This window comes from Pecten maximus, chromosome 1, assembly GCF_902652985.1.
Source record: "Pecten maximus chromosome 1, xPecMax1.1, whole genome shotgun sequence".
NCBI lineage: Eukaryota > Metazoa > Mollusca > Bivalvia > Pectinida > Pectinidae > Pecten > Pecten maximus.
Window position 1 is genome coordinate 48,066,220 of NC_047015.1, and position 11,590 is coordinate 48,077,809.

Sequence of the window (11,590 nt, forward strand, 5' to 3'; positions counted from 1 at the left end):
TTGCAGAAACCTTTCGTGGCTAAAGGCCAACCAAAAATGTGAATTGCATGTTCTCTAACCCCAGGGGATTGAGAGGCGGGGCCAAAAGGGGTCAAATTGACTGAAATTTCAAAAATCTCTATCTCAAGACCAAAGTAAGGTAGAATCAAATACATTATGGACTCTTTATAGATGGAAGGGTCTTAGGCACCTTACCAAAATTGTGAATTTCATGACCCTGGGATCTCACATTTGCCACTGGGGAGAGGGTAAACTATACAATAGTTTATGTAGGGAAGTCACCTTTTTGACTATCATTTGTTTGATTTCTGTCGAAATTCATTTTAACCTCGTTAACATTATTAGCATGGGATGACAGTTTGATGGTATGCACATTTGGACCTGACTGACCCCACAGGGGCTGATGGCAGGGCCAAAAGATGCCAAATTGACAGAAAATGTCAAAACTCGGGTGAACGTTTAGACCCATGGGCCTCTTGTTTTAGAAGTTTTTGACTGAAGACTAGTGTATTTACTGAATATGCTATATTTAGAAGATTGTATAAAGTTTGTTATAGGCTGTGTACATGGGAGTAATTTATGTACAACAACCAAGTTTTATGGTGTGCCACTCTCTCCCACTATTTACATCCATATGTCAGTCTCTAAGAAAATAAGAATAAAGAACAATGTAGCTGTAACCTAAAAAAGATTGTTTTAATATCTACATTCTGTTTCCATCTTATATATACTCACTGAGTGGTCAGGGTGGCACAGGGTTAACACACTTGTCTTTCACCTAGAAGGCCACAGTTTGATTCCTCGATCGGATGTGAAAGGGTATGGGGTCACCTTGATATAACTTGTTGTAAAATAAATGAAGTTAACATTGATAAATATTCACCATGTTTGATTTTCCAGTGTTGGACAGAGACAATTAATATGTCTGGCTCGTGCCTTACTGAGAAAGACGAAGATCCTTGTTCTGGACGAGGCTACAGCAGCTGTGGACCTGGAGACAGATGACCTTATCCAGAACACGATCCGGACAGAATTCCACGACTGTACCATCCTCACGATCGCTCACAGACTCAATACCATAATGGACTATGACAAGTAAGCAGTCTTATTCAAACAGAACATTTTATTTACTTGATAAAAGATTATGAATCCTATTCTTAACCCTATGGTTCACGGTACAAAATTTTGCCATAAGATTAAACATTTGAATTTTAAAGCAGTGCTTGTTATGTCCTTTCCATGTACTTATCGTTAAAAAGTATATTATGATAAAAGAATTATAATGTTGTACTTTTTGGTAGTCAGTCAATTATCTCTGTATAGGCTAGCTGTATGTTCTATTTATTTAAGATGTTTTGCTTTAATAAAACAAATACTGCTATCAGTAGAAAATTAAAGTTTAGGAACATTGATAAAACTGAGGCCTGGTCATTGTTGTGTGTAAGATGTTTTTGATTGATAAACACTTTTTACTACTGAACCCCTTGTCATCAATTGAATTTTATTTTTCTTCATTTCAGGATAATGGTGCTAGATGCTGGTGTCATCCGTGAATATCAAGCTCCCCATACTTTGTTACAAGATAAGGACACTATATTTTATGGAATGGCCAAAGACGCCGGACTAGTGTTCTAAAGACTTCTATATCTGTGATGTAGGGTAATTTCAGGGAGTCTGTCGCCAACAGACGACAATGACAGCTGGCCTGTGTTGGTCACCCAGTTATTCAAGTCAATCCATATATGTACGGCTCTAGTATGTGTTCACCTGATTCTGTGATGTGATGTACATGTGATTCTATGATATGTACACAGGAATCTGTGACATGTGACATAATTCTGTGGTGGGTACACATGATTCTGTGACATGAACACATGATTCTGTGACATGTACACATAATTCTGTGACATGTACACATAATTCTGTAATAGATACCCAGGATTCTATTACATGTACCTGGTACACATGGTTGTGAAATATGTCACTAAATAAAATGGCTTGTTCATTTCAAATAATTCTGTACTAAAAACATGTGTGCATGTATGCAATGTTATAAAAATCATATTTGGTTAAGTGTAATTCAGTTGTGAATCTGTAGCCTATTATGTTCAAATTTGTGTGTGACCGCTCCTACAGAACAATGTAGGTTAGTCCCTTATTCAAAATGAATAACAAATTTCTGTTAATGCTAAAAAATAACATTTATTTTTTCTATTAGTAAAATATGAACATTGTTTGTTTGCCATTGGATTGTACTTGTTTGCATGAATGTCAGTAAAATTTGTTTTACTGTAGCAATGCATTAAAGGGTTACAATGATAATGATGTATGTTAAGATATATGACGGCTTCTAATGCTTACTTGAAGGTATGGGGCAATCCCTGTGTTTTGTTTGAAATGCTGGTATCGTATTAAATTTTGTCTTCTTGTAAGGCTTGGATGTTTAAATGTGTTGTTGATTAAAAAGTGCCAGTGTTGTTCTTAATTTAAAAAATACATTGATGCCATTCCTTGCTTTATAAAGTACTTGTACATTGATATTAGATAAGAAACCATCTATAAAGTATAAATTTACGTCCAGACATGACGCCCAGGACAGATTGTAGAATACTTATGTGTTATATACAAATGTATACTCAATTTTAACTCAGATGACTTGCGGACATGACAGAATATGTCATGTTGTGCCTGTCTGATATTTTTCCTGGTGAGATATGTTTTTTTTCCTATTTAGGAATAATAAATATCATATACAAGTACCTAATATATTTAGTCAGTATTTTAATAAAACTAAGAATGATATAATAGGGTGATCATTATAGTTTTTTGAAAGCGGGTAAAGTAAAGATCAGTTTTCAAAGTGTTCAGCACAACAGTTTTTTTTTTGTTTTTTTTTTAAACACAATTATTAATAACATCTACAAAACACAATTATTCAATAACACCTACAAATAGCAATCTGCATTATACCAGAATTTTATATTCCTTTTTCTTTTATCATAATTCATAATCCAGATCACAGAGTTAATCTTGAAAATGTGAAGTTTTGTTTTATCATTTACAATGCATGCAGTGCTCACAAAAACATTGTGTTTAATTTTGTTTTCGTAGTTTTCCTTTTGTTTTGTTTTAAGTTTTTCTGTTGTATCTTATTGCAAATTTCCTCCTTGAATCAAAATGCACTTTAACTACAAGAGGATAGACAAGAAACCATTTACTGTCCGGTGTCAGGGAAGTGCTGTTGTTAAAGTTTGGAAGAATGTTGAAGGTGAATGGCTTCTCAAGTTCTACTCTCATGTTGCTAGTCCAATAGTAAGCTTTTCGATGTCTCACTGATTGTTATGTGGATCGGACGTTTTGTTAGATATACTTTTATTGTTTTGTATATATCCATTGTTGTATATATATATATATCTGTTGTCTTGTGTTCATCAGGGTTATTCCAGTGAAATATAAATCCTACGGTACGACTCCAAAAATCAAGTCTGATAGCAAGTGAAAATGTACTGTTAGAATGTACAAATTTCAGCAGTAATCATATTTTTGCGACGGAAGCATTTTGCTTAATTATGATATAAGCAAATTACACTTTCTGTGTACTATTTTTCAGAATTCTTCACTAAGCTGTTCTTTTAAGATTAAGTAAAATTTTAGCGAACCAAAATGGTCTGTGTGTAACAAACCTGGAGTCCTGTTGGCTAGATATTTTAATGGAATAACCCAAATTACTTTTATGTAAACATTTTACTTTATAACAAAATTTTCTGTAAAATCTTTCAGTTGTAATGTTTATTTCTCCATTATTAAGTATCGTAGTTTTTATTTACTTGTTATAAGTTACTGCTTTGTTTGTTTCAAAGTTACACTTATTTTGTCCTTCCTTCACTATAGAATGTTAGGACACATTGTTATTGGGTTTGTGTAGGTTTTATTGCGACCAGTTTGCATTTCTTTCTGTTACTATGGCAATTTCATTGATTCCACTTTTCCATGAAATCGATACTTTTTGTGATCTTAATCACAGAAAAGTATCCCAATAATGTTAATGTGGTTTAAGTATGAATGCCAGTTATCAATTTAGATAGTAAAAATGTTTTAAAATTGTAAAAGTGGAGAGTATAAGGTCACCTTACTAGCTTAGACTAGCGGGAATGTTTGCCTGGGGAGCGAAAGGTCACTAATTCGAAGCCTGGCATGGGCAGGGTATTTTTCATTCCTCCTTCCTATTATAAATGTATTACTTAGTATATGATGACATTTTAGGTTGCATTTCATGAGAATGAGTTTGCTGAGAGTCGATCCACCTAGTTATTTATAAGCACATTTTATTTTGTATGTAAATATCAAGAGGCATACTATATACATTATGTTAAGATGCTACAGTGCATACACGTCTTGCCACAAAAATGCATAAAATAGCACCCATGTTGTAGCGATGTGTCTAATAACACCGACAACCAACAGCTGTTTAGACCAAAAGTTACCAAATATAGAGGCCGAATACGATATACACAATGTAATCTGGAATTCAATTAATTTTGCATTCATATTGAATTTAAAAAGATAAAGAAAAGTTCAACTTTTAGAAAGTGATAATAGCATAAAGTATGTGACATTTGGTACAGTTACTGTATAAACATATTCAACAGCCTGTCCTTGTTTTCAATCAATCATGATTACTCGTTGTCAGAGATGTAACTTGTGGGACCTTTAAACTTCTGACTTGATGTGTAGGTAATATCATAATATGTCATGTGTTCTGTATCAAAATAAGAACACAAAACCCTAGTTTGACGTTTGGTCTTTTCCTATATTACAGAAAAGCCAGTTTCTGTAGCATGTCTCGACTCAAAGTTCCACATGATGAACGTACTTCAAATATATGGTGCCGTGGGAAGGCAGCATATTATTATTTACTTGCCAAAATGGAATCTCTAGCTTACCTTTGACCTTTACATGTAATGCTGAAATTTACCAACCAAAGAATCGGATATCATACTTACTATTTACAACAATAGGGTATCTAGGAAATGTTCACATCTGAAATTTGAATCTAGTTTTCAAGTGATATGGTCGATATATTCTCCATATTTTTTTTTCCATTTTGCAACTTCATCAATTATTTCAAAATACTTTTTATTTTAAAAAAGTCATGATTATTTTATGGAAGCAATTTTATTCATTTAACTTTTCATATTATTTCTTTTATCACTAATTTAAGTTTAATCTGTCATGCAATTAATACTTCCATGTTATTCTATGTTACCTGATGGTTTATTTTGAACGAATGATTTTGTTTATTGATTTGAAGCAGTGAATTTCGTTTTCAAAGATGAAGTTTAGACGAAACCTATAAAGGTTGGTTTTGGCATGGTAATTATATTAAGAATGTAGAATGTAGCAAAACTAGATTTAATAGAAAGTTATTGTATGTTATTGTATATGTTAGTATAGTAGAAATTAATAGAAATCTCGATGCCTTGATCAAATAATGATTTGCCTGTAATATTACTCAGTAAATTTATAGAATGACTTAACCCCTACCCTAGTCAGTTTTCTCAATTTATCAATGATCTTATTCTGTGACAGGCTGGTCAGATGTCCAGCTCTACATAAACAGTTCTTGCCCTTAGTTCATTTTTAATACCTAACATGAAAGAAAGGTGAGATTTAATTTTGTGCACAGCTAAAAATGGTAGGTGAAAACTTGCATTTCTTTCATTTTTAAAGCTCAGGGAATATATTTTGAAATTTTGATAAGCAGTCTAAAATTTCCCATTTATTCCATGTTTTAAGAATAAGATGTGGAAAACCCTTGAATTGAAACAATCCGTTATAACTAACATCATTCCTGTGTGGATGTGTGAGAAAAATAACTAGAATTTCGAGATAAAATTGCGTTATTAGTATCCTATCCTGTGTTGGGTTTTCATCATTTAAACATTTCCTTATCTTGTCTCATACACTCAAGTTGCTTTTAAGAATTATTTTTACACATCTGTTAACACGAGTCATATTTAAGCATTCAATTCTATTACTTTTACTTTTAGTATTAAATATTTACCACTCTGGCATTGCCGCTTTTTGACCTTACCAACTGTCAGTGGGCGTTACCAGCTCATAACTGCCGATTGGCATATGAATATCATAACAGTAACAGATCTGCGACGTCGGCAAAATAAAAGACGTGGAAAAAAAACAAAAATAAAATTTGACAAGTGCGATGTGTATTATTCTCATGTTTATATGTATTAAATATCAGTACTACATTCATTATTCTGATCTGGTTTTCTATTAACTTATGCACTATTTCTTTTACACAGAACAACCATTAACATATCTAGACTTACAGCCAAAACATGAATTCCGTTATAGTGATTTTTTTTTAATCGTAGACTTTCAGTTGGCATTTGTGGGATGATAATACCAAATGAACAAAGGCAAATTTAACATGAAGTACTAGCGTGCTTCATTAAATTTGCCTTTGTTCAGTTGGAATTATCAGCCCATAACTGCCAACTGAAAGCAGTTCAATGCTTAAATAACATCACTGACTGGTTTTCTTATCCCTTGCACAATTATCAAAGAGGGATTTTAATACATGTATGCATTTTTAATAGAATAAATTATATATTTTTTGGATAAATATGGTTTTGATGTCAAGACAAATGCAGAAATTTTGTTTAAAATTTAAGTTTTTGTTTAATTAGGTGATCAAATACCGTAACAGTATTTGAGGACTGATGCCTGGGCGTGCTTTGTTTTAGAAGGTGGTATGATTTGGTAAACTAACACCGCCCATTGTTTCATTAAGCATCATGTTTATATGTCTATAATCTTTAAAATCATTAAATTATATAAAAAAAAAATTAATTGTAAAATTAATGTGTTGTGTTATTCTTTCCCTAGTTATTTCTGGTCTTCAAATATATAGATTTACATGTTTTAATGTAGTATTCCTTTCTATTCAAGAATTTTCTCACTCAGGTCGTGTCAGATATCTATGCTTTCTCAACCTACTATATTCAATAGCCAATGCCTTTTTGCCATAACCACAACTTCCATGACTAACAAGGTTTTTGAGAGGTGCGTGTTGATTAAGACCATAGAAAAGTTTTATGGTCAACATGTGATGTTTGATGCTTGTTGATGAGCTAATTAAGTTGTTCGTTGTCACCACCGTAGTAAAGGTCTGTCTGTTTGTCAGTTTTTAGCTCACCGGTTACGAGTAACCGAGAGCTAATGCTGTCACCCCGGCGTCGGCGTCAGCATCCCACCCCAAAACTTTAAAGTTTTTGGGATCAGTTTTTGGAAAGCTTGTAAGTCCAAAAGTATACACCTCATGCCCTTCTAATTTGGTTTATACATTCATTAGAGGTAGGAGTGATTTTATGGCAAAATCATGCAGAAAAATATTGTGATTTTTTTTACATTATACCGTTCTGTGGACTTAACTTTTTTGGCACCAAAACCCACTTTAAAGTTTTTGGGGTCAGTTTTTTGAAAGATTGTAAGTCCAAAAGTATACACCTCATGCCCTTCTAATTTGGTTTATACATTCATTAGAGGTAGGAGTGATTTTTTTGGCAAAATCATGCAGAAAAATATTGTGATTTTTTTGGCATTTTACCATTTAGTGGACTTGCTTTTTTGACACAAAAACCCACTTTAAAGATTTTGGGGTTAGTTTTGGAAAGCTTGTAAGTCCACACCCTTCTTATTTGGTTTATACATCCATTAGAGGTCTAGGAGCGATATTATGTGACATACAATTTCAAAATGACATGCTTATACATACATAAAAATTGAATGCATAGTGAGCTTACGCAAAGGGGGGGGCACACGGTGGCCGAGTGGTTAAGGTGTACAGACACTTTATCACTAGCCCTCCACCTTTCGCAATCATTGATTGCACTTGTTTTAGTACTGTTGGCAGTGCTTTCTCAACTGCACTCAAGACTTTATCCATTGCTTTCTAGTACAAAGTACAGGTCAAAGGTCAGTTACTATAAATAGATTATCAGTTTATGTACAATATCTGTTCTGTTGGGACAGATTGCACTCGGATTCTATCCAGAGCTTACCTTAAGAAAGTGCCTAATTGAGATTACTATTGTCAAGCCTTGAGATCAAAAGTCACTATTACTATAATTTCCAGTTCTTTCCATTCCTCTCCTAAGGAGCTACTTGCATAAGGATATTTTTCAGACTAAAATTTCAAAGGTCAAGGTCACTGATACTATAAATAAGAAATCAGATGTTACCTGGTACGTGCTTGGGTTAGGTTTTCAGACAATTTAATGTCAAAGGTCGTAGTTACTTTAAATATACATAAATAATGTAGTTTCAATTTCAATGTAACATACAAGATTTTATCAATTTGGAGTTAAAATTAGATTTGTTTTAATGCAAGCATTCACCGTTGTTCTCAACACTTCTGACTAACTCGCGCCACAATTTCACCAGACAAAAAAGTCAAGATTCTATATTCCTGATATGATAGACTTTTATTTTATAATGTAAAATTAAATTTGGCTCAAGTCTAGTTCCAACTACCAGGTAATGTGATGCTGTGTAATACAGAGCAAAATAAAACAAAACAATCAGATAATTTTTGACATTTCCTTTATTCAATCGATCCTCTACAATTACTTACAAAGCTGAAACAACATCACTTTAAATATCACATACTGAAACTATGCCATCAATCCAATACAATACAAGAACCACCAAAACAGAAACAGGACAAAACTATTGTTATGTGTGAAATAGTCTAATTTCAACTACTTGAATCATAAATCTCGAGTGTCATCTATAATGTATACTATGTCCCTTGGATTTCAATCTGTAAAATGTTGTATAAAAATGTCTCATAGATTTCAATCAGCAAACTTTTATTCTTCCTTTTTTTTCTTTTTACTTTTTAATTTTATTACTCTTCATTTAAATCGAGCTGCTAGTTATGATTAATAATATACATTGTATTAATCATTCTTTAACAAAAACATAAAGATTAGTCTTGTTAGACCATTCAATCAACTATTTCATAGACAATTTGCTGGAGAAAAGAACCTGGTAGTACTAGTATCTACAATGATAAGGTTACATTGTACAAAGTTACTAGTATTTATTGCCAACTAATGTGTACAAAGGACAGGGAAGACTACAGAATGGCTTAGAGATTTTTTTATACATTTCATCTTTTATTGTTGTACATGTATTGTTTTATTGTTATTTAAACAAAGAATAGAGTAACGATGATAAACACAGTTTCCATGCTGAATTTTTATCCCCATGTACGTACCTGTTGTACAAAAGCATTTTAGTGTGGGTAGGTGGCACAGTGATTACACTGAATGCCTTTCACCTTGTGGGCCTGGGTTTGATTCCTATTTCGGACGTTAAAAGGAATAGGGGTCACCTGCCCAACCACGCAGGTTTTCTCTGGGTACTCTGGTTTCCTCCACAGCATGACCCCCTCATATTGGTATAACTTCTTTTAGAATTATTGTAAAACAAAGTTTACATTTCAATAGCATTACCTTTAAATGATAAGAAATTCAAAGATACCAAAATTGCTCGGATGTGATCTTAATAATTTCATTGTTCTTTTGTATTAGTTTCAGTGTGTACTGAATGATGACTGACAGTTATGTAAACACAAGGTTAACAGAGACACTAGCTCGCTCGTGTATGATACATGATGTACATATTGCTAAAGATAAAAAGTCGAAACATACAAAACATAAACTTACATGTACACACAAATTTTTACATTTTTGGCCCATGATTTTGCAAAACTTTTTATTGTACCTCAGTCTAAACATCCACACTTAAGAAGTCAAACATTCTCCATGTATTCAATATAATATCATGATTCCATATTAACTTTTCAGTAGTTAGTAGATATATATTTATATATACGTACATTGTTACAAATATTATACCAAATAAGTGCCCTATCAGACACACACAGAACGAGTGCAAGATAATAATATACTGTATACCGAGTCCAAATAGATATTGGTTTGTTTACAAATAATCCGAGATCGTGCAAGAGTATCTGTGGATTATAATAGAGGATGTTAAAATGTCAATACTAGAGACATTTGCAGTATGAGTCGGTACTATTGAGAAATCTGGTGTCAGTAATACTAGAGGATGTCACAGTATAGAGGTATTGACAGTGTTGGTGATTATATAATATCCGATGATCTTTAGCATCAAACAATTTCAGGAACACTTACCAACTACAGAGTGTGTCAGTAATAGAGAAAATCACTAGTACAGTGTTGGTAATACAAGAGGAAGTTGAAGTGTTGAACAATACTAGAGGCATTACTGTGTGTCGGTATTGGAGGAAATGACTGATACAGTATCGGTAATACAGTAATGTGTCAGTGTGGTGGAATTTACAGTGTTGGTACAGTTTTAAATGGTACTAGAGAAAATTCCCAGTATGAGTCGATGTAATGCTAAAGGTATTCAGTGCTGGATAGATACATGTATCAACAAGGTGTAATAGTCACAGGATTATATAATATCAAGTATAAGGTGGTAACATGTAGGAAATAAAATTGTAAATACTAAAAAAAAAAAAAAAAAATTATAGATTTTCCCATAAAGTGTATACGCACATCAAGATATAATCTACATTTATACTACATGTATATCACTTAAGTTTCCGTACTGACAAGTCTAATTTTATCACACCTAACAACAACTTCAACATTGATAAAATTTACATCTCAGATGCAAACATAACATACCAGTATATATTTTACAAATTGTTTTCACCTGGAAAGTTTAAGACTAGATAATACAATTCACCTGATCTGTATATCGATCTGTGTAGCATGAATGCCCTGCTATCTCTGTGTTGTGTGTATACAACATGATTTGGCCGACAGTGCTGCAGATGTGCCAAGTGTTTCAACACCTGCGCTAGATGTAGCACAGGTAGTAAGCCTATTAAACTACTAGTCACATCATTACAAGTTAATCTTTGTCTGTAGTAATGACAAATAACCTACAAATGTACATTATATGTTCTATAGTACACTGTATATAGTTCGGGAGAATGTTTAGCTTTATGAGATTAATTGTTGATGTGGGGTTTTTTTGGGGAAAAATTGATAAATGTGTTCAAGTGAAAGAACCTTCAAGAGGCACAAACACAAAACAGTTCAATAATTTATACTGGGGAATGTCATCCATAGCTTTATAATTTATCAATGTGTCATGATTTTTCATAAGGTGGAAAATATTTAGTGAATGAATTATTATACCTTATACTGTATTGCCACTCTTAACTCCAGTATCAACACTGGAAATATTCACTTTGGAGTTCTCTAATTATTTTATTCATTCTTAAATTTTTATCAAATCATAAGTGAACCATAAGTCAGCTACAAAATTTCTGATTTCAAAATATTCTGATTCGTCAATTTTAAATGTTATATACCATTTCTTTTAAATAAATTATAAGCTATAATTCTTTTTTCTAAATTTAAATCACATTTCTTAAATGATAATCATGATTAGAATTCACAGTAAATGACATGATCAATGAGGTACATGTATGTAAGTT

The 11,590-nt window shown here is 32.7% G+C and overlaps 1 protein-coding gene across 1 annotated transcript in view; it reads left to right on the forward strand.

Annotated features, from left to right (window-relative positions):
• LOC117336353 (multidrug resistance-associated protein 1-like) overlaps window positions 1-6,881 on the forward strand; it is a 76,822-nt gene extending 69,941 nt beyond the window's left edge. Inside the window, exons 31-32 of the mRNA XM_033896858.1 lie at window positions 901-1,095; window positions 1,521-6,881. Coding sequence (XP_033752749.1) covers window positions 901-1,095; window positions 1,521-1,635 — 310 coding nt within the window. The 3' untranslated portion in view covers window positions 1,636-6,881. The remainder of the gene's footprint in view (window positions 1-900; window positions 1,096-1,520) is intronic.
• Window positions 6,882-11,590: the final 4,709 nt, after the last annotated feature.